Consider the following 23,502-nt stretch of genomic DNA (forward strand, 5'->3'; position numbering starts at 1 on the left):
AAGGGAAGGGAGCCGTAATATTAGAAGGAGGCCGGGTTTTGAAGAAAGGAGAGGTCGCAGGGTTTTGTAGTGGGGGCAAGGTCACAGCCAGAAAGAGACTTGATTCTATTTCCATAATAAATGACGGCCATCTTTAGTAAGTGAAAAGGATGGCGTTTCAGCCCGGGCCAGGAGGAAAGGAAGGCGTAGCGGCCATTTTGGACGCGGGCAAAGTTTCAAGGCTTCGCTCGACGTGCAGCAAATCATCTTAAGTGAGGAACAGGGTACGCCTCACGGTAGTTCACGTTATTCGCACCATCTTTGAAGTGGTGAAGGCGCGAGAACTTAACACCCCCCACCCCACCCCCGACGATAGCAGCCATCTTTGTTACTGGAATGCAGGCTTTGGTTTGTTGCTTCTCTTCACGTGAGCACCAAATGAGTCGAAAAAGTCGCTTTCCATAGGGGCATCCTTCTTACAAACAGCTTTTCAAGGGATTTTCGTATTGGCTTCCCCAACCTCACCCAGACATTGCTGGTGAAACAAGTTCACCTGAAAGATCTAGTCTAGATACCCTATTATGTTGTTATGAGTTGGAGGGGTGGGGGCGGTTTAGGCTGAATGCCTGGGTCCCCTTCTAACTTCTGGATCCAGCACAGATTCAGTTGTTGGAATAGCCGGGCCAGCCTGGTAATGGCTTGCTAAAGAGGAGTTCTTTATGAAGGACGAAGGGTGTGGCTCTTTGCCAGAGGGCAAAGAGTGCCCCCCTCCCGTTAGAAAGACCAAAGGGCAGATTGGAGAGCTGAGTTATGTGAGCTAGAAGCTGGAGGCAAAAGTTGCAGCCTGGAAAGGCAGAGGGAGAGGCTGTGGCTATGGGAGAAGCAAGACACTTTAGGGTTGATAATGCCATGAGCCCCTCCATCATAGGCTCAGGTTGGATATATGTGTAAATAAACCATACATACTAAAGAAACCACAGTCTCCACTGTGCCACATTCTAAAGGAAACTGGAATCCTGAGTAAGTGCCTGGAACCCCTGGAATCTCACAGCACTCAGAGATTGGAATGACATAAAAATATAATTATTATGTTCAACTTACTGATTGCATGTTGATAACACCGCATGCTTACTGTATAGTTTCCTGTTGTAATTGCTGTGTTGTTTTAATGGGATTGTTTTATTGGGTATTTTAATTATGAATGTTTAAATTTTAATGTTTATGTTACGGATGCTCCCACTTTGTAAACCACTGGAAGCCTATTTTGGCATTAAGTGGTCTGTAAAATGATAATTATGATGCAATCAATATAGAATGGATGATTGAGGACCTGTAGACAGCATCATACACAGTGGTTCTGAGACACCCAACCGTAATATGGGAATAACAACAGCCGAACTACATTGCAGAGCTGATTATGACTCACTGAGCTCAGGCACAAAATGGCAATATGGAAATAATAACTCTGAATATATCTGCAACCTGCAGAGCATTTCTTTCTTTTCTTTTTAAAAGCATCCCTGTTTATATTTTCCTTGCACAATCAACCCTTAGCTTGAAAAAGCATTGAAATCCTGGCTTTGCTTCTACTTTTCCGGGTGGGCGGGCGGTATTAACTACATGTTGCTGCCCAGCATTAGCTTTGAGATTTCTCTTTCGTTTCCTATCGGAGAAGGGGTATAGTGGAAACGATATACAGTACTGTACAGTAAATAAAAGAAACTAGGAAGCTCCGTCTTCGACCCAAGGAATTGTCAGTCTACAGTTTTCGTACGTCTATGGTGCACATCCTAGAATTACTATAGAGAACAGAAGCCACGCCCCTTCCTTCCCCACAATTCTTTGCGCTCCTACAGCCTCTTCCTTTCCCTTTTTTCCGGGCGCCGCTGACGCTGCCATGGTGAGTCCTGATATCGGAGGGAGGTGGGAAGTGAATCGGTTGCAATCCTTCCCGGGGAGGCGGCGTGGACAGCGGGTGGTGCCGCGCCGGTGTGGAGAAGGGCCTGGAGTGCCCGGGGAGACTAGTATTGGCGGGCGCAGCCGGTGTCTGGAGAGACACCACCGCGGAGGGTGTGTGTATGTGTGTCTCTTTAGGAGCAGGATGGATTTGGGGCCTAGGAGCGTTGCTGGAGCCGCTTAAGATTGGACAGAGGAAGGGGGAGTCTACACGCGTGTGTTCACGTCCTGACATTACACAGGGGGGAAATAAAAAAAACACGTCTTATCTAAAACACGATTACGGGCTCGTTATATGGTAAAAAAGAAGGCAGACGAGAAGCTGCAGCATGCTTTCTCAGAAAAGTTTGCTCTAAATACCCAGGTGAAACGTAGCCGTTCTCCGTCTCTGCGTCTTTGGTATTTATAGTTCTTGCTGTAACAGCCATTATCGATCTGGACATTTTGGGAAGGGACTTAGTTCAGTGGCGGGGCATCTGCCTGGCGTGTGGAAAGTACCTAGTTCAGTCCCTGGCATTTCCAGGTAGGGCTGGGAGAGATTCTTGCCTGCAACTTGGGAGAGGTGCTGCCTATCCATGTGGACAGTTCTGAGTTAGATGGACGAATGATCTGACTCTATAAGGCAGCTTCCTGGTTTCTAGAAATACTGCACTTTTCAGCCTTTCAAAGCTGAGTACCTTTTAATAACATGGAGTGTGGACGTTCAGCCTTTGCACGAGGAGCATACTAGCTTTAGAACGGAGATGGGGTTTTAATTCACTGTTACCAATAAACAAATAACCTGTGACCCGTCTGGATGTTGTTGGACTCCACCTCCCATCAATGCCAACAAAAAAGGTCAAGTGATTAGGTACGGTGGGAGTTTCAGTCTAGCATCATCTTGAAGGGCTGCAGGTTGCCCATTCCTGGTGCCAACCAGTGAGGTTTACATCATAGCAGCAGCAGCAGTAGCTGTGGCCATAGTGAGAAAGGAGTATGGAAGATGATGTTTACTTTTGTGTAATAGAACTTTATCCATGCAGGTGTGAATGGGAAGGGGGGCATGTTAGAAGCTGGGAATGAGGCAGTTGCACTGAGAATGGATTTTGCAGCTAGGCATAACCCTTGGTTATTCATGATAGAGAAAGAGAGGGGCGTAGTGTGGTGGGTCCTTTGGGCATGTGGGAGGTGAGCATGCAGGTGATTAACAGATTCTGATGCGAATGAATGGCTTGGATGAATGGAGCTCGTGTGTGCAGAAGATGATCATGTACTTGGGGTGCCTGTCGTCGTGAAACAATAAAAAGGGAATCCCCTTATTAAACTACATGCAGTAACAAGCAGCTTAAACCACAGACAAATTTGTTTTGAATAACAACTACCCTTGGTTATATTACTATTACTGTACTGTTACTATTAATTGAATTTGTATACCACCTTTCATTCACAGATCTCATGTCAGTTCACAATATAAAACACACAATAAGAATAAAATCAAACCAATAATCCCTCTCTCTCAAACACATTTAAAGAAAAGGCCCGTTCTTATGGTGCCACCCTCCAGACTTTCATAGAGGCCTCAGGATGATCTCAACGTCCTGGTAGGTTCATATGGGGAGAGGCGCTCCTTGAGATATTGCAGTCCTGAGCCATTTAAGGCTTCATAGGTCAAAACCAGCACTTTGAATTGGGCCCATAAACTAATTCACAGCCAGTGCAGTTGGGCCAGGATCAGTGTAATATGCTCAAACCATCTTGCACTGCTGAGCAACCTGGCCACGGAATTCTGCACTAGTTTCTGCACCATCATCAGAGGCAACCCTACCCTGAACATGTTGCAGTAATCCAGCCTAGAGGTTACCAGAGCATACTGAACAGTAGTTGGGCTGTACCTGACCAGATGGCGTGCAGCTGGGCCACCAGCCCAGTATTCAGTTATTGCAGAAACATTCTTGTGCATTTGGCATTGTACTTGCAGAATGGTTTGCATCTACAGTGGTACCTCTGGATACGAATTTAATTCATTCTGGGGGTCCATTCTTACCACAAAACATTCGCATTCAGGGGTGCCTTGTCTGCATATCCATGCAGGGTGGAAACCTTTCTGTTACTTCCGGGTTTGCCACATGTGTAGCCCAAAGGATACGTATCCAGAGGTGTTCACAACTAGAGGTACCACTGTAGTTGCTTGTTGTAATTAGATTAGTGTAATCCCTGTACTTCTTTCCTCTTGCACATTACTCATTTTTTTTATCGCATTAGTGCTGTCATGGGCAATTTTGAGAATAGTTTCCAACTTCTCTTTTACCTAACCTTCTGATCAAATAGAGAAGGTGGACAACTAGTAGGCAACACTTTATAGCATACAAAATGTCCCAAAGTCTGTGAACGTTGATTGTCTTCACAAGCCCCTCTATGTGAGAGATTGTTTATTTGGCACCATTCTACAGAAGAAAAAAATGAGGCTGAGGGGGAAATTGCCACCAAAATTAACTCTGCAGTTTTGTGCACATTTACTAAGCAGTAAGTCCCACTATTTTCAGTGGCACTTAACTGCCAACGCTTTTATACCACTTTAAATGATCTTGGCTTCCCCCAAATAATGTTGGGAACTGTAGTTAGTTAAGGGTGCTGAGAGTTGTAGGGAGACTTTATTTCCCTCAGAGAGCTACAATTCCCAGAGTTCCCTGGGAAGAAAGCATCAGGTTGGTGAAGGCTGGCACAGTATATGCTGCCCAGTCATAAAGAAATCCAACATTTCTATATCTCAGAAAGGAGGGAGGTGTGGTTGTATATAGGCACGTCTGGCAGATTCTCGCACAAACCCACTTACGTGACAGCTTCTCTTTCTTGGTTCCAGGGAGTCGACATACGCCACAACAAGGACCGGAAGGTTCGACGCAAAGAGCCTAAGAGTCAGGATATCTACCTTCGCCTCCTGGTCAAGGTGAGAACCAGCGCGATTGAAAACCTTTGGTTTCGGAGATGGCTTAGAGCCAGAATTCCCACAGGTCATTTTCTCCCTCTCCCCGCTTCACCCATGCTTATTTGTGTGGTGGTGGCATACTGGAATGTATGAGTCTTTTTACAGAAGGAAGGCTCTAAGGAATTTGGGATGCTGGGGCGGGGGACTGACCTGCTATGGAAAAACAGAATTAGTGGATTATATTTGGAGGCTTGTTGGGCTGGAAGCTGAATTGTGGACATAATATGGAAAGGGAGGGCAAAGGGACAGGCCAACGAGACTCCCCCAAGTATCCTGTCAACCCCTTTGTTGCCTCTTCAGCTCTACAGATTTCTTGCTCGACGGACCAATGCAAAATTCAACAAGGTGATTCTGAAACGGCTCTTTATGAGCCGCACCAACAGGCCTCCACTGTCCGTTTCCCGCATGGTAAGTGCAGATTCCGCTCCCAATCTCTCTATTTATCTTTTTTTATACACTTCTACGGGATGCCCTACATAGCAATTCTCAGTTGCTATCTTTCACACCACCCCTCCAGATCCAAGTTCAGGAATAAACAGCCACCTTTGTTGTGATTTTGCCAGCATTTTTCAAGCAGTGGAGCAAGGCAGGAAGAAAGGAAAGGAGCAGGACTATGGCCCATGGTGTGGCTTTTCCCTATTTAAGGGTGTCCGAAGAGCCTGGCTAGATCTGTCGAAATGTTCAATTTGCGCAGCATTCTGTTCCTACTGTGGCCAACCAGATGCCTATGAGAAACTCACAGGCAGAACTTGAGGGCAACAACAGCACTCTCCCTGCTTCTGATTCCCAGCAACTGTTGTTCAGAGGCATACTACCTGACAGGGGAGATGAAATATCTCCATTGTGTCTAGTAGCCATTGATATCCGCCACAAACTTGTCCTCTTTTAAGCCCATCCAGATGGGTGGCATATAAATAATAGAGTAATAATAATGCTTATTATCATCATCATCCAAGTTGGTGGCAATTAGTTGCATCTTGTGTGAACAAGTACCGTAGTTTAAGTATGCATATTGTGAAGGCTTTCTTTTCCCTGTCCTGGATCTTCCAACTTTCAGCTGCTTAGGTTCTAGTATTATGAGAGAGAGAGAATAACTTTTCCCTCCCCATGTCTTTATCATGTTGCGCCCCCCCCCCACCTCACTTTTTTTTCTCAACTAAAAAGGGCAATGCACTCCTTCCCCAACCCCAAAGCAGTGGGTTGCTGTGCAGGTTGGTGGCCCAGTAAATCTAGTGAGATATGCAGCTGATCATGCTAATGCAAGTTATAGGAGGAAATGGAGGGGCAGATCCATTCTCTTGCTGTCCCAGTTAAAGTAACCTGGGTGTGCATTCATATATAAAAAAGGAGCCCACTCCTTGTCATATAGTTAAACCACTGCCTGCTGTTCAGACAGTTAATACGTGCACATTCACTGTGATCACTCTTTCTCCCTCTCCAGATCCGTAAGATGAAGCTCCCAGGCCGGGAGAACAAAACTGCTGTGGTGGTGGGTACAGTGACCGATGATGTTCGCATCCAGGAAATCCCCAAACTGAAGGTAGCTTGGCTAGTTGTTGGTGGAGGAGCTGTTCAAAGGGCAGGAACTCAAGAGGCTTGAAGCAGCAGGAGGGATGTTGCTTTGACAGCCTTGAAAACTGGAGGTGTATAGGAATGCCTAATAGGCATGTGATGGCATGGAAGTGGTTGGCGCATGCCACTTATAATTGTACATGCAGTTGATGACTGGCCAGTGCTTGGACTGCAATCTGTTTATGAGTTTTAGTTCATTAATTAACTAAGCATTCCAAGTCTGCTGCCTGGATAACCAGGTGAGCATCCTTTTATCCAATCAGAATGTTTTGATGCAATCAATTAATTGCATCCCTAGTTATAATAATTAGGTTGGGGTATAGATGAAGGTGCAAATTTTATTTTTGGAGCAAGAAATGACATACTTCATCTCACGTTGCAACCCGTTTCCCTTTTCCTCCAAGGTTTGTGCCCTGAGAGTGACCCGAGGAGCCCGTACCCGCATCCTGAAAGCTGGTGGCCAGATCATGACTTTTGACCAGTTGGCCATGGCTGCCCCCAAGGGCCAAGGAACTGTGCTGCTTTCTGGTGAGTCAGGAAGATGGTACCAAGCTCTTGAGGCTTGCAAAGTTCTTGCAGATGCTAGTTTGCTGCTGATGCCTCAGTATGACTAAAGCATCTTTTCTGACTTGCCTCCTGCAGGACCCAGGAAGGCTCGCGAAGTTTACAGGCATTTCGGCAAGGCCCCTGGAACCCCACACAGCCACACTAAGTGAGTACCTCAGGCTCCAGGTCTCCTGCTAGCCTCTTCCCATTTACCTGTATTTGCCTAAAGCTATGCTGCACTTCAAGATAATTGTAGGTTTTTGAGGGGGGGAAACGACTTTTCTCCTGTTTACACAATCACTTTATTCCTGTTCTTCTGTGGTATAGCTTCAGTATTATACTTACAAAGGGTCCTAAAAGGCATGTACTCTCCCTTTTCTGATCTTTGAATCCCATTCTTCCAAGGAATCAAGTCTTGGACATCTCACCATAGTGTTCTGAACCTCATAGCTGCCCCTAAGAGAGTTAATTAGGCTATCCTGTGAGCATTAAAACAGGCTTCCCAATCCCAAGTATTTCAACTGCAGCACCTATAGATTTAATTTGCTTAAAAGGAAAAATAGATTTGGTAAAATAAAGAGAGAATTCCAGCTTGACAAAGCCTGCCTTTGGAGACACATTCTCTTGCATGGTTTGCCATACAGCCGTGACCCCCCAGTTGCCTCTTTTTCTCTGTACTCTAGAAGTTGGAGAGGAGTTTGGATTCAGATTACAGCTCTTGGGTTTCAGAAGCTCTGGGAATTTTGGGAGAGGAAGTAGAGTAAAATTCCATTGACGCCTTCTCACTTGTAGGCAGCTAGGACAGACAGTCTGTGGGAGGGGCGAGTCTTTTTGGGGTTAGGGAGGTGAAGGATAGAAGGGGGGAGCAAGAGAGCCCCACGATTCTGCAGCACCTCTGAATTCAGAGGCTACTGTGTGCGCATCTCCTTCCTGAAGCAGTATATCTACTAAGCAAGAGCAGGCTCCTATTTGTGTTATTAACTCCTCTTACATTTTCCACTTTGCAGGCCATACATCAGATCCAAGGGCCGCAAGTTTGAGCGGGCTCGAGGTCGCCGTGCCAGTCGAGGCTACAAAAACTAGATTGAGTCTTGAAAATTTGAAGGCTATGCTGCGATGGATTAAATTTGCTATTCTGAATATAAATTTAAAAACCCCATGTCGTGTCATTTGTTAAGACAGTCAAGTGCTAGGAAGATTGTAAAGGCAGGCTGTAGACCCAACAACGTCTGGTTAGCCTGAACATCATTCTCAGGATGTCTCTCCCCTCCCAACCTGCTTTGAGCCTTCCCACAATCTTTACTGAACATGAGTGGATGAGGTGACCCAATAATTATACTATACAATTATACTTATAATTATACTATACAATAATTATGTCTTCTTAAAACATGAGAGCAAATGTAGCGTAGCGAAATTAGTGATGCAGCTATCCCGGTGATGATAAAGAAGTGTTTTGGAAATGTCAGACATAAAAGAAAAGTGTCAGGGAGGGAGGGAGAGAAGACTTCTTAAAGAGAAGTATTTGCAGGAGCTGGAGGGTGGGAGACATGTTGGTTGGAAAAAAAGCACCCCTGCTGGTGCTTATCGGTTACTGAACTAGAATTTTAAAATACAGTTTAGGGAAGACTTTTTTTTTTTAAATAAAAGTATTGCTAAATGTTGAGTCTGGGGGTGCTCAAGCACCCAAATTCATATCAAATGAATTTTGGATTAGTTTCCTGGTTACTATCTCTGGTGGTCAAGGAAAGCAGAAACACAGATGTCCTAAAAGGTGCATTCATTCTGCAGCATGGATTCTGACACACCAAGTAGGGCCCAGCAATAAAATTACAATGCAGGTGTGGGAATAGGAGCAGCGTTCAATGGAGGTGACACAGAAGTGTTGAGACTGTTGGGGGAGCAGGACTCCTTTGCCCTAGCCTAGCCCCATGGGGTCGTGCAGCAGGCAAGCCAGGTAGCACGAAATGGTCCACGCCCTGCCCACTTGGCCCTCCATGTTCTGTGGGTGAACAACACGCAGGAAGCGGTAGCCGAAAGCCTTGTCCGTCAGGCTCCGCAAGCTCAGCACTTGCCTCTTGGCCGCCTCCTGCTGGGCTGTCAACTCCACAGGCCCTGCCTGCAGGAACGGCGGCAACACAGGCAGTTCCTTGCCAGTCCCGGCACCGAACGTCAGGAAGCCGCTGGGAGCAGCCAGAGCATAGCCGTGCACCGAGTACCGAGCCCTGGGAACCTGAGGGGCATCTCCTCCTCTGCCTCTTGACCGCCCCTGGGCTTCGAACAACAGTTCTGCGCAGTCCAGAGCCACCAGTGGCACATCATGGTGCCTGAGTGGCTGCTGTGGCTTGAAAGCATCTATGTAGCGCTGGCTGCAGGCGACGGGGATCTGGAGGGAGAAGACATCTGTAAGAATGGCAGGCTGCATCAGGGCAGTGACCCATCTTGTCCAGCATCCTGCTCTCACAGTGGCCCACCAGGAGCCTGTGGGAAGCCTGCAAGCAGGATCTGAGCATAACAGAACCCTCTCCCTGCTACCTGACTTCTAGGAACTGGTATTCAGAAGCATGACTACCTCTAACAAAGGCATTTCTAGGTTAAAAACAGGAATGAGGCACCTCAGACTCTGGGACAAATCTGGCCCTCCAAGCTACTCTTTCCTGGCCCTTGGGACTCTTCCTCAGGCCACACCTCTCTCCCTAAGCCACACTCCTCACTGGCCCTGCTTTGTTCCTTAACTGCTTTTGCCTGCCTGAATTCTTGATCTTTGATGAGACGTCTTCCTCTGCCTGGACAGGAGATAGAGGGTATGCAGAAAAACTAGCCTGCTGTACAAAGGTAAACTACATTTGTTCCCCTGCCCACCCTTAGCACATGGCTCCCAGAAAGAAATGTGGCCCTCGTGCTGCAAAAGATGAAAGCAAACATAGGCCAATTGATGGTTGGGGGCTCTCATCTCTGGATTGTGAGTTTCAAGGAATGAGGAGAGGGTCAACAGGAAAGGGTGCAGTAGTTCTGCCTTCTGTTTTGATTTGAGAACTGACGGGGGCAAAAGAAATTGGAAAGCAAGGACGCACATGCCGCAGTCCAAACCCACAGAAAAGTTGTGAAGTCCTCCCTTTGAAACCAATAGGACCAGTTTGTTGTGGCTAACATACACCACTTAATTTTTATGGGGACTTCACAGCGGGGTTAATTTTCACTGGGATTTGTGTTCTTAAATACCATTTTTACTACTGAATTCAAAAAAGTTCTCTGTTGGGAGGGGCAACAGCCTAAAAATTAATTGGGGGGGCAGGATCCAAACCATAGACAACAGAATGTGCTTCTACACAGCACACTTTTCTTCCCTTTCTACACATGGGGCTGGGAGAACAGTGTGAACTGGCCTTCTGGACTTCATCCACCAGGGGCAGTGCAGGACTGTGGCAGAAGAGGCCCTTCTCAACCAGCCTTGTGACCTCCAACTCATGGGCTGATGGAATTGCACTTCAAAAGCCTCAGATGAGAAAGTCTGCGACCATGCACCATTTGAAGGTTCCTTACCACCCACCCTTATTCCCCACCCAATTATTCTATGCTCCTTTCACCAACACCATTGCACCTCTCCTTAACTCTCTGGTGTTGTTTTTCCGGGGTGTGTAGAAAGGAGGAGCTCTTGCCCCGCTTTACTCACTTGTCTCAACCTCCGCTCCATGAGCTCCGTCCAGCTGGCCCAGTAGCGGGAGGCCGTGGATTCGGAGATGTGGAACCGGAAGGCCAAGTCCTGAAGCAGCAGGCCCAGGCGCAGGCGGACGAGCACCAGGAAGAGCTGGTTGTCGGGGCTGAGGGCGCTGTGGGGGCTGCCTTCCGGGCCCCCTACCTCCCCATGCTTGCCCTCGAGGAGGAAGTCCAGAAAGGCCACCAGGCGGGGGTACCTGTTGAAGCCCGTGTAGAACCTCAGCCGCTTGCCGTCGCCCTTGACGCTCTCGAGGGAGAAGGCCCCGTGGTGCGCCTGGGCCTCGCGCTGCCCCCTCAGCTGCCTGCTCAGCGAGAGGACGGTGGCGCCGCTGGCATCCAGCTCCTTGCGCATGCGATGCCTTGCAGACTCCAGCTGCTCCCGCTCCCAGCACAGGTTCCGGTTCTCTTCCTCCAGCTGCGAGACGCGCTCTCCGAGGTGGGAAAGGAGACCCCAGTTCTCGCCGTCCGCACTCTCCTGTGTGCGGCGAAAATGGCAGCGTTGGCATAGCTTTCCACAAAGGTGCCCTCACCCAACTCTGTTCCTTGCCCACCTAGTCAGCCCGGACACTTGAGGTCCAGTTCCAAGGGCCTTCTGCCACTTCTCTCATGGCAAGAAGTGAAGTTACAGGGAACCAGGCAGAGGGCCTTCTGGGCAGTGGTGCCCGCCCTGTGGAACACTCTCCTGTCAGATGCCAAGGAAATAACTACAGTGGTACCTTGGGTTACAGATGCTTCAGGTTACAGACTCCACTAACCCAGAAATAGTACCTCAGGTTAAGTACTTTGCTTCTGGATGAGAACAGAAATCGTTTGGTGGCAGCGGGAGGCCCCATTAGCTAAATTGGTACCTCAGGTTAAGAACAGTTTCAGGTTAAGAACGGACCTCCAGAATGAATTAAGTTCTTAACCCGAGGTACCACTGTATCTGAGTTTTAGGAGACATCTGAAGGCAGCCCTGCATAAGGACATTTTTATGTTTTTTATTGTGTTTTTATATTTTGCTGGAAGACTCCCAGGGTGGCTGGGACAACCCGGTCAAGATGGGCAGCGTATAAATAATAAAATTATTATTAGTCACTGGTCACCCTCACCTGCAGCTCTCTGTGTTCCTTCTGGTTGGCTTCCACCGCTCCCTGCAGGCTAAGAAGGCGCTCGCTCTGGCGGTGGGCTGTGTCCTGCAACTCCCTCACAAGCCTCTTCAGGGCATGTCCTCCTTCTGGTATGCAGTATGCGCCGTGGTCATGCAATGCAGCCATGCCCTCGCAACAGGGTGACACACTGGTGTTTTTCACCTGCTCAGCTGCCACAACCAGGTCACCAGGACCAGAATGAAGGCCTACTGGACAAAGATCGACTTATTGGTATTTCAACAGCATGGTTGTTGCTTCAAGGGTCCTCCTTATTCCTGGCCCTTGGTGCCCCTTCCCCCCCTTCCCAAGAAGCTCTGGGAAATGTAGTGCCCTGAAAGGCTAAGGGCACAGTAACAAATTTGCTCACCTGGTGTCATCTCTGTCCTCCACCCTCCCCATGCCAAACTGTTTTATCCTAGAAGACCTACAGTGGTTCCCAGTACGTTTCCAAGCACAATTCAAAGTGTTGGTGCTGATTTTTAAAGCCCTCAACGGCCTTGGCCCAGTAGACCTGAAGGAGCGTCTCCACCCTCATCGTTCAGCCCAGACACTGAAGTCCAGCTCTGAGGGCCTTCTGGCTGTTCCCTCCCTATGAGAAGTGAGGTTACAGGGAACCAGGCAAAGGACCTTCTCGATAGTAGCGCCCACCCTGTGCAACGTCCGCCCATCAGATGTCAAGGAAATAAACAACTGACTTTTAGAAGACATCTGAAGGCAGCCCTGTTTAGGGTGGCTTTTAATGTTTGATGTTTTATCATGATTTTAATATTCTGTTGGGAGCCGCCCAAAGTGGGTGGGGTATAAATATATTACTTACTTACTTACTTAATTGAATCTTTTAGCTTCAACACTGGGATTTTTATTGACCAAACTGCTTCACTGTGTGGCTGTATTACATTATTATTGCTGGATTTATTTGTGGGGTGTGGGTTTTGGCTTCAAGAACCTATTGAAGAGCTGGGGGCCAAATAAGAAGTTTAATTACTTGGGCAGGTACCGTATATCTTTGGTATCTGGTATCTTGAAGTAGGAGTGATTCAATGTATTAAATATATTTTTATCCCATTCTTCAGGCAACCCTCAACCCCACCCCACAACGATCCAAACCAGGGATAGTGGCAGGCACTGTGTGTCTAAAGCTGGGACAGACAGCCTCGGGCTCAAGGACCAAATGCCCTCTGTATTTGGCCCTTGAGACTCTTCCCCCAAACCAGACCCACTCCTTGGCTCTGCCTCTGCCTGTGAATGGCTGCTTTGAGTCTGCACTTAATGATTTCTTGTGGCATGGAAGTTCCACGCTGCAGTCGTGGAAAACTGGAACCCCAACCCCTGGCTGTTGACTAGAGCTGGTTATCTGCACTGAGGAATCTGCACCGGCTGCTAATGTGCTACTGGGCCAGATTGAAGGTGCTGAGTGTATAAAAGCCTTGGGACCACCTTTCCCTATGTATTCCTACCTGTTATTCAGATATGTTCTGCAGCAGCATTGCTAGCTGGTCCCTTGTGCCACATGGAGTTGAGTACAGCAGACTCTATACTATGGAATTTAATCAATTTGTTGATTCGCTTTTTACTCTAGCTTAAAAACCTGTTTATTTTTGCAAAGTTACCCTGCCATGTGAGCAGTTTTACCTTCTTCTGATCCTTGCTTTTACACTTAATTTTATGTACACCACTCTGAGAAGATCTCCCCCTTTTCATTTAGTGGTATAGAAATTTATGTACGTATAAATAGATAAGCCTTACAAAGTCCAAGCTCGCCTCTTTGCCATCCCAAAGAAACAAGGGATTCTGTGTTTCCAAGAAGCCCATACACCTCCTCCTGCCAGCAAACCAGTGAGGCTCCTCTCTGATTTTACACTGTACAAGCGCCCTGTGCTCTCCCAGAAATCTCTGCTTCTAGTGTCCAAGAAGGAGATACATTGCTGCTGTGTCAGCTGCAAGCTAGGTCTGTGCTCCTTCTTCATGCCTCCATCTCTGGCCCACAGGGGGCAGCACCCACCCACACTGGCTCACGGCATTCCTGTTAGGAGGAGGATTACATTTTGTGGGCCTCTCCAGACTGATGTTCTATTGCAAGTTTCATCCGCAACATGTTCTTTGACACAAAAATAGTGGTGGACTTATTCTGCTTTAGCTTGCGATGCTTCCGTGATACTACCACATGATTGTTTTGTAGAGCAACAAAAGTGGGACAAAATTAAACCGGAACATGTGTGGCATAAAAATTACAGAATATCAGCAGGAAGCATATGTGCATCCGATTGGAAATAGAGGAATGTGACTACAGGATTGAAAGTGGGATCCTGTCTGATCACTGTGATAGCATCATGAACATAGATCATCATGAATGTGAAGTAAGAAGAACATCTGGAGGAGTCCCTGTTTCGTAGTACCATGTCTTTCATGTACACAAGAATCACCACAACCCCTCTCCTGATTTGGGGTTAACTTGGAGATTCACCATGACTTCACCATGACTTTCTCATGATCTTTCATAAGCAAGCAAGACAAGACCATACAAATTTTTAAAACCTGCATACATCACTGCGACTAACATAACAGACATTAAATTTTCACAGCAAATTGTTTCTGCTTCTGCCTCTTATGTGACGCACAAGATATCAGAGCAATACAGAAACCTTTTGCTATGTAAATTTAAGATGATCTGTTTTGTTAGCCGCTGTTACAATATATAGTTTTAGTCAAAAGTGACGAACTACATCCTTCCAGGATCCAGACTATTTATGGGTCATAGCTGTCAACTTTTCCTTTTTCTTGTGAGGAATCCTATTCGGAATAAGGGAATTTCCCTTAAAAAAAAGGGAAACGTTGACAGCTATGATATGGGTACATATAAAGAAAACATTGCTGCAAAAATACTTGGATCCTATTAAAATGTACAAGGAAAAAAGATACAGACGTAATACTCTCTCTCCCCTCCCCTCTCTCTCTGAGAAGCTATGAAGCAATAAAGTGCAGATGCATATATGAAGCGTAACAGGGAGGGATTGCTGTCCAAATTTGTGGAGCATCAATACTGAGGCGAAGGGGAGCCCTGAGATAGGCTGAAAGCGGCAGGTTTGGGGATGGCGATGCACCCCTGTTGCTCAGTACCTGGGAGGGACCGCAGCTGAACTCCATCGCGCCGGCTCTCTCAGCCTCGTTTCCGATCCAAAATGGCCGCCGCAGTGAATCAGCCCTATCTATCTCTACTACCGCGAAAGGCGCTGTCTGGTTTTCCCTCAACCAAGATGGCAGCATCAGACTCGAAAGGAATGAATGAAGAGCGCCAGAAGTTGGGTCCTAGTTGCTGCGTATATAGTGGGTTCTCTCATTAACTTTTTTTCCCCTGAGGGAAGAGAGAATCACAAAAAGTAAACACACACACAGTTTCGTGGCGCCTTAAAAACTAAACACTTTGATTATGGCATAAACTCCCGTAGGTTAAACCACAGAGCCTAGGGCTTGCTGATCAGAAGGTTGGCGGTTTGAATCCCCACGACAAGCTCCCGTTGCTCGGTCCCTGCTCCTGCCAACCTAGCAGTTCAAAAGCACATCAAAGTGCAAGTAGATAAATAGGTACCACTCTGGTGGGAAGGTAAACGGCGTTTCCGTGTCCTATTCTGGTTCGCCAGAAGCGGCTTAGTCATGCTGGCCACATGACCCGGAAGCTGTACGCCGGCTCCCTCGGCCAATAAAGCGAGATGAGCGCCACAACCCCAGAGTCGGCCACAACTGGACCTAATGATCAGGGGTCCCTTTACCTTTATCCTTGCAGATTTATATGGACACATGGGTGTAAGGAACGGAGGATCTGTAATCACTGGGGTCTGAGGCAAATGGAAATATGAGGCAAATGGAAATATGAGGAAGGGTAGAGCATCCACGGCTTTGCATGCAGAAGGTGCCAGCTTCAATCCATGGCATCACCAGGCAAGGCTGGAAGAGACGCCTGGCTACTGACAGTCAGTGGAGAGAATACTGAGACGGATGGACCAATGGCCTTGTGTTCCTGTAATTACAGATAGTGACAGTTCAATTATAGCTAGGCAGTCTGCAAAATAAACCAGCAACTGGAGGATTAGAATCATAGAATTGTAGAGTTGGAAGGGACCTCAGGGGTCATCTGGTCCCACCCTCTGCAAAGCAGGAAACTTTTTGCTCAACATGGGGCTCGAACCCACACGCCTGAGATGAAGTGTCTTAAGCTCTACCGACTGAGCTATCCCACACAAGATTACATGTCATGCGTCTAACGAAATGGAGTCATGTAGTTCCTAAAGGCTTTAAAAAGGTAAAGGACCCCTGACAGTTAAGTCCAGTTACAGACGACTCTGGGATTGCGGCGCTCATCTCGTTTTACTGGCCGAGGGACCGGCGTTTGTCCGCAAACAGTTTTTCCGGGTCATGTGGCCAGCATGACTAAGCCGCTTCTGGCACAATGGAACACCGAAACCAGAGCAGCTCACGGAAATGCCATTTACCTTCCTGCCAGAGCGTACCTGTTTATCTACTTGCACTGGTGTGCTTTTGAACTGGCAGGAGCTGGGACCGAGCAACGGGAGCTCACCCTGTAGCGGGGATTCGAACCGCCAACCTTCTGATCGGCAAGCCCAAGAGGTTCAGTGGTTTAGACCACAGCGCCACCCGCGCCCCTCCTAAAAGCTTAGGCCAAAATAAAATTGATTAGCCTTTAAGTGCCACAAGACTTGGTTCTTTTTGATGCAACTAGCATGGCTGCCTCTCTGGAAAAAGCACAAACAGGTATTTCCTTAATCAGTGGCATTATTTTCCCTTATGTTGTGGCAGTAACGGGAGCAGGAGCTGCTTGATCATGGGGGCATTGGGCGAACCCCCTAACACAGCCTATGCTAACCTTTTGAGATGCTTTGGACTACAGCTACATGCGCACCATGCATGTAACACACAGGAGGAAGCCCTAGGGTGGTGGGGCAAAGGTGTCCATTTGAAATGCACAAATTGTTGAGGTACTGCACACACCTCCTCTCCTCAGATAAGGATAGTTGCCTGACTGCGTTTTTCAGAGAAGGAGCAGCTGCAGGGGCTTTCCTTCACCATTCTGGAAAGAGCATCTAGCTCCAACTGCTTCTAGCCCAGAGCTGAAGGGAGGCACACTCTTCCCTCTGCCACTGGCCGAGAGCCTGGGGTGCCTTGCAAGAGTTGCACCCCGTGACACTCAAGAGGTACATCATGCCAAGAGAAATAAACTGTACCCAGGAGCGATGCAGTCAGTGCTATTTATGCATAAAGTTCAGATGCAGACGTGGCAAAACTCTGTTATTAATTCACAGCAGTGCTAATTGATGGCAGCACAACCTTTCTAGCTTTGCTATGCTAATTTGACACCTGGAAAGGGAGGGTGGAAGAAAACAAACGTGGTCTCAGCTGAGTCCTAAATGAATAGGAATCCAAAGACATTATAAATTCTTGTTCAACAATTTCACTCTCTTGACATCTTTTAAAGTTCCTTTGTTGAAGAATGGCAACATTCTAGTCTGCAGCAGAATGCCCTTGGAGAGTGAAATGTTCTCCCACTGGTTTCTGAAATGTTGCCATTGTATGTTGAATTTGTGCCCATCTATTATTCTTTTGCCTGGAGACAGACCTGCTAGTCCTCTGCAGAGAGGCTGGAATAAATGAAAATTCGGGTCCTGTGAGGAGGCTAGGAATTTCGGGGTGCTGATCCTCTTGACTTTTTTCACCATCTGGCAGACAGTTTTATTTCCACTTGAAGAGAGGGCTCAAGACTTGAAGCCCCAGATACACCTTTCGAGAACTAAGGAGCAGTGAAATAATGATGCTAAAAGGGCAGGCGCAGTAGGATCTGTTTGCTGAATTAAAGGTGAGTCTTAGAATAAGGCACTCTTTAAAAAACCCCAAAAACCCACACCGTTCTCAGTGTTCACACCTTGTGACAGTTCCAGATTCAACCATCTATATTATGCAGTGGTACCTCGGGTTAAGTACTTAATTCGTTCCGGAGGTCTGTTCTTAACCTGAAACTGTTCTTAACCTGAAGCACCACTTTAGCTAATGGGGCCTCCTGCTGCCACCGCGCCGCCGGAGCACAATTTCTGTTTTCATCCTGAAGCAAAGTTCTTAACCCGAGGTAATATTTCTGGGTTAGCGGAGTCTGTAACCTGAAAGTATGTAACCTGAAGCGTATGTAACCTGAGGTACCACTGTACCACATAGAATCATAGAACTGTAGCATTGGAATGGAATGAATGTTATTGGCGATCTGAGGGTGGCACTGAAACCAGAAGAAGGTTTGTGTTTGGCCAGGTGTAATCCAGAGTGTGTCACATAGCAATGGAGAGTCATCAAAGATGGATTTGAGAATTGAATCTGATGTTGACTTCTCAAAAAAACACCCACCTTATTTGGTCTGAGGCTGCCACCCTAAATCAGTACTCCAGAATCCTAGGTCTCCTCAATCCTGCTTGCTAGTTCCCCATCTGAAAAGACAAAAAACACAAAAAATTGTATTGAACGGCATTTGTACAGTCACTTCTTTTTTCTTGTTCTCCCTCTGCTCTGGCAATACAGATTTTGCCTGCGAGCTCAGCAGGGCTTGTCTCCTTCCCTTTCTGACTTTTGTTGTTGTTGTTGTGTGCATTTTATCTCTATTACACATTTCCTCCAAAGAATTGCCCCTCACAGCATCTTTGGACCAGACTAGACAATGCACTTGTTGCTGTGCCCTTTTTAAAATAATAATAAAAACAACAATAACAGAATAATTGTAAGTATGAGTAACTTGATTTTCACTGGGACTGTCGCGGAGTTAAACCACCCTCAGTATGTGCCCCAGTGCCCTAATAAGTCCCATCTGTCCCCAGCAGCAGAAAGCAAGCCACACATTTAGTGGGAGTTGTGGTCCAATGACTTCCAGAGGGCGGAAGGCGAGTAAACCCCACTGAGCCTTGTGAGGCCTAGTTCTGAGTAAAGACGCAGAGGGTTGCATTAAAAGCCTCACAGCTTCCCTGCAATGGGCTTCATTATTTTCCCTCTCCCATCTGGTTTTCCCGTCTCCATCTCAAGGGTCAGTCGGCGCTCAGTGGTCACTCAGCATGCTCAGTCCTCCTTGGACTGTTTTGGAGGTTTCCCACCTACCACTTCCGCTTTAGGGCCATCACACACACACACCTCCCCCCAAAACGCCTGCTTGATCCCTTCTTATAAGGCAGGTGTGAGAGAACATGTGGCTCTCCAGATGTGGCTGAGCTGCAACTCCCATCATCCCTTGCCATGGACTAGGCTTGCTAGCATTAATGGAAGCTAGAGTTCAGCCCAAAGATTCCCCATTTCTGCTTTAGAGAGCGGATGGGGCCATTTTGGCAACGTAAAAATCCACAAGTTGGCCTCTGAACTTAGAAATGGAGGGAAAAATTTTGTAGGAGGACACCATGAGATTTTCCTGAGAGAGAGATAATAGGGCAGATAGAAACCTTTCACACAAGGTCTGGGTATTTGTAGGGTACATCTTCCTTGTTCCAGCTATCATCACTTTCAGACGTTAGATTGAGGTCCACAAGGATTTTTTGTGTGTGGCGCCCCCTGAGCTATGGAATCCTCTTCCCTCTCTTTTCCAGCACAGGTGAAAGTGTGATTATTCCTCTGAGTTTTCGGACACTGTTTTCATTGTCACCATCTTTTAAATGTTAAATATATATTCCTTTGAATACTGTTTTTTAAATACTTTTCGCCGCACTGTGGTTTTAAACTTTTATATTTTTTAAACAAACTAGGTCATCCTGCTGAAAGGCAGTATGTAGACATTGTTCATATATTATCATTATTTGGAGCTTGCCAAGGAACAGACAGAGAGGTATTATAAGTGTTACTTTGCACAACAGACAAACAGCATGTCATAGATGTTGGTCAGATAATGTCTGTCAGTATCCTCTTCTGCAGGCCTCCTAAATAGAGGGGGCTGGGGGGGGGAGAGAGAGCTTGATTTGTAATGCAGATGCAGCCTTTGAGCATTACAGATCAAAACTAGCTCGGAGCTCTCCTCAGAGGAATCCTGAAGAGATCTGCTATCAGAGAGAGAATGCTAAGTTTGCCTGTTGAAGCAAAAACAACAACAAAGCATCTCGTTGAGACACCTAAAAAGACGAACACGTTTATTATGGTTCATTCTTTCATGGACAGCAGCTGGGCTTCCCAGACTGATCCGTGCTTTGTTCAGGTGGTTGGTTAACAGTGTATCTGTGGATTCTTGGTCGAAGATGGGAGACGGCACATCCGTCACATTAAATATTCATATTTATTTTTAATTGCATTTTAACGGCTTCTTTTATTTCATGGATTTTATTGCATTACAATTTGAAGTCTTTGGAATGTAATAAAATACAGCGCATATGAAACAAAAAGCCTTTAGAAGTCACACAGCATCTAGCACAGCACATTGCAATTGCTACAACAGGCAGAAAAATCATGGTTCGCCAAGATCCTCAGCAATTTTCAAGTGGTCCATAGCAGAAGAAACTTTGGGGACCTAGAGAGCCCACTTCATCGTGCAGAAAAAGTCTCCGTGTAGATACTTTAAAGCACATTCTTTCCCCTCAAATAATTCTGGGCACTGTAGTTTCTTAAGGGATGCCAGGAATTGTAACTCTCTGATGGTGGCTAAACTACAGTGCCCAGAATTCTTTGAAGGAAGGCATCTTCTTCAAATGTGCTTTAAAGGTATAGGATGTACACAGCCTTAGGCATAAAGCAGGTTTCAGGTTGCACTGAGGATGCCAGAGGAAAGATTCCACCATGGCTGTTATGCCATGAGAAATGACCGTGTTTTCCTTCATGCCTGCTTTGTACCTCACAATAGGAACATTAGGTAAAGGTAAAGGTAAAGGTACCCTTGCCCGTACGGGCCAGTCTTGACAGACTCTGGGGTTGTGCGCCCATCTCACTCAAGAGGCCAGGGGCCAGCGCTGTCCGGAGACACTTCCGGGTCACGTGGCCAGCGTGACATCGCTGCTCTGGTGAGCCAGAGCTGCACACGGAAGCGCCGTTTACCTTCCCGCTAGAAAGCGGTCCCTATTTATCTACTTGCACCCGGGGGTGCTTTCGAACTGCTAGGTTGGCAGGCGCTGGGACCGAGCAGCAGGAGCGCACCCCGCAGCAGGGATTCGAACCGCCGACCTTTAGATCGGCAAGTCCTAGGCGCTGAGGCTTTAACCCACAACGCCACCTGTGCCCCTAATAGGAACATTACTCCGTTTAATTTAATATTGTCTACACTGGGTGGCAGCAGCTGTTCAGTGCAAGATCAGGCCTGGTATTTGAGAAGTAAGGGAGGCAAAAGAGATTAACTGCAACCATGGTTCAAAGGCTCATGCCTGAGATAAATTCAAGATTGATTCATTGTTGTTGTTTGTTTTTTTAAAAGCAAGCGATATATTCTAGAGGCATGTAAGATGTGGGTCCTAAGACCCTTAATCCCACTCCTTACAATACAATCTGAACAAAATTGGTGAAGCAGCAAAGAGTTTATTGAATACAATATGTTCTTGCAAGAGTGGGTATCCAAGAGTGGGCAAACCCCAGCTTTGTCAAAGCATAAGCTTATATTCCCTATACAGTACAGTGGTACCTCGGGTTACAGACGCTTCAGGTTACAGACTCCACTAATCCAGAAATAGTACCTCGGGTTAAGAACTTTGCTTCAGGATGAGAACAGAAATCACGTGGTGGCAGCGGGAGGCCCCATTAGCTAAAGTGGTGCTTCAGGTTAAGAACAGTTTCAGGTTAAGAACGGACCTCCAGAACGAATTAAGTTCTTAACCCGAGGTACCACTGTACCAGAAGCACAGGTCCCCTTGCCCCCCCCCCGTCTCCCCATTGGCTGGGTACTACAAAGTTTACAGCCTATCACAACCACCTAATTATCCTACCAACATTCCCACCTCTGTTCACTCTGATTCACCCCCTACATTTCTTTATTATTCCCCTTATTTGGTCTATGTTCCTATGCAGTTACTTGTTAAGCCAAGCAAAAATACCGCCTTCTGATCACAAGCTCTAACATCTCCAGATAACAAGTGTGAGTTGATCTGGACTGCTGACACTTGTCTACTTATTGCAACCACATCCTGACCACAAGCTCTAAAATCTCTTAAGCTGTCTGGACTGCATACATTTGTTTGTTTACCTGTTACATTTGTATGTGAAAAAGCAACATCCTCATTTCTCACAGGGCATTTGTTGTAGTTATTTATTTATAGCTCATAATTACCGGCAACATTAACAACGCAGGTCAAACAGCCACACTTTCATTTCTGAGGGGAAATGATGTGAGCATTGGAGAGACTGGGTTGGCATCAGATTTCATGGGCCTCTCAGCATGTTGCCACCCAGTGTCCCCACCAACACACAAAACCTATTTCCCCTTTGGTCACGGAGCATTTTTCCCCCTTTTGCTACAGCCACCACGGCCTCAGTAGTGGCAGCAACACCACTCACTGGTGCCCTGCAGTGTTTTCGTGGTGCTGCTTTTGAATGAGAGCCAAAGCTCAATTCCCAGCTGCCACGGCTGCTCGCCATCTTAATTTAACCTAATCCAGTGCCCCAACTGTTAAGTTGTGGGTGAACATATCAGACGACACAGCGATTCTTCAAACAGCTCTTGTTTATTCACAGGCCCAGAACAGAACTGGGCTGAAGGGTTCAGCCAACCTGCTTATATAGAGCTCAACTACAAAGCAACAGTAACAACTTTCTGTAACTATTCAATCACTGAACGTCACTTTCAATTCCTTATTTGCATATGTGGACCTGAGTGAAAACTATCTACAGTATCCCCCTGCTGGCCCAGGGTGAGAACTTCTGTACATAACACCAACCTATAGACCTAATGGAAGCGATAGTTTTCTATAGCTGCACAGCACACATCTTTATAAATGTCAGCCAGGGCATTGCATTCTGGGTGAATTAAATGGGTGGGTTGATTCTGTGAATGAAACCAAGCTTGGCTCCCACCCCAAAGCGGCACCACCACCCACCTACTGCTCAGACAGCTGTCTGGGGGCCTGGCAAGAGGGCAGTGAGCCACACTGGGGCAGTGAGGAGCCCTTCTGAGTCCCTGGGACTCTCAGCCAGAACCTGACCTGGCTGACCATTGGCACCAGGCCTGGACATGAATATACAGGACGGATATAAGTGTTTGTACCTGCAGCAAACATCCACCCACACCAGTTCTCGGTTGTTTCCCCCCAAGGGGGGTGGGAAATAGCTAGTCAATCCCTTCCCAATGCCACTACTACCCCTTCCTAGTGCCAATACTACCATCAAAATGTCTTTCCCCCAACTGCATTTCCCTTAAAAACCAAACCAAACCAAACCAAACCAAACACTGTGTATCACAGCACTGGATTACACTACAGGGTTTTTATGAGTCCAAATGGCTACCCAGAATTGCCAATAAATTATTGCTCATAAATTTTGCACCCCTGGCAGCTCCACTTTTGACCGTCTTTCATTACAGAATGACAGCCTTGAGGTTTGCAGCAGAATGTCCTTGGAAACAGAAAGTTTATCCCGCTGGCTTCTGAATGTTACATTTTTTAATTCCCCCCAGAGATTTGACCAGTTTATGCAATGTAGGGC

At 46.9% G+C, this 23,502-nt stretch overlaps 3 protein-coding genes across 4 annotated transcripts in view; 2 read left to right on the plus strand and 1 right to left on the minus strand.

Annotated features, from left to right (window-relative positions):
• Positions 1–1,803: 1,803 nt before the first annotated feature.
• RPL18 (ribosomal protein L18) lies at positions 1,804–8,172 on the plus strand. The gene is made up of 7 exons (XM_081886170.1): positions 1,804–1,879; positions 4,775–4,861; positions 5,201–5,308; positions 6,342–6,440; positions 6,877–7,000; positions 7,115–7,184; positions 8,026–8,172. The coding sequence occupies exons 1-7, from the start codon at positions 1,877–1,879 to the stop codon at positions 8,099–8,101; spliced, it is 567 nt and encodes a 188-aa protein (XP_081742296.1). The 5' UTR covers positions 1,804–1,876; the 3' UTR covers positions 8,102–8,172.
• Positions 8,173–8,783: 611 nt separating this feature from the next.
• Positions 8,784–15,060, minus strand: LOC309355366 (uncharacterized protein). 2 transcript variants are annotated; one of them, XM_081886145.1, is made up of 4 exons: positions 14,983–15,060; positions 11,827–12,074; positions 10,692–11,210; positions 8,784–9,404 (listed from the first exon to the last, which is right to left on the minus strand). In XM_081886145.1, exons 2-4 carry the CDS (start codon positions 11,989–11,991, stop codon positions 8,937–8,939), a joined length of 1,152 nt encoding a protein of 383 aa, XP_081742271.1. In that variant the 5' UTR covers positions 11,992–12,074; positions 14,983–15,060; the 3' UTR covers positions 8,784–8,936. The 2 variants fall into 2 exon arrangements, with proteins under 2 accessions (XP_081742271.1, XP_081742272.1); XM_081886146.1 differs by having other exon boundaries at positions 11,827–12,071; positions 14,983–15,048.
• A 2,423-nt stretch (positions 15,061–17,483) lies between these two features.
• The window catches only part of LOC309355372 (sulfotransferase 2B1-like), a 28,089-nt gene continuing 22,070 nt past the window's right edge, over positions 17,484–23,502 (plus strand). Inside the window, exon 1 of the mRNA XM_081886158.1 lies at positions 17,484–17,731. The gene's annotated coding sequence lies outside the window, so the exon portion shown is untranslated. The remainder of the gene's footprint in view (positions 17,732–23,502) is intronic.

The sequence above is a fragment of the Podarcis melisellensis genome (genome assembly GCF_964234715.1).
Source record: "Podarcis melisellensis genome assembly, chromosome: 13".
NCBI lineage: Eukaryota > Metazoa > Chordata > Lepidosauria > Squamata > Lacertidae > Podarcis > Podarcis melisellensis.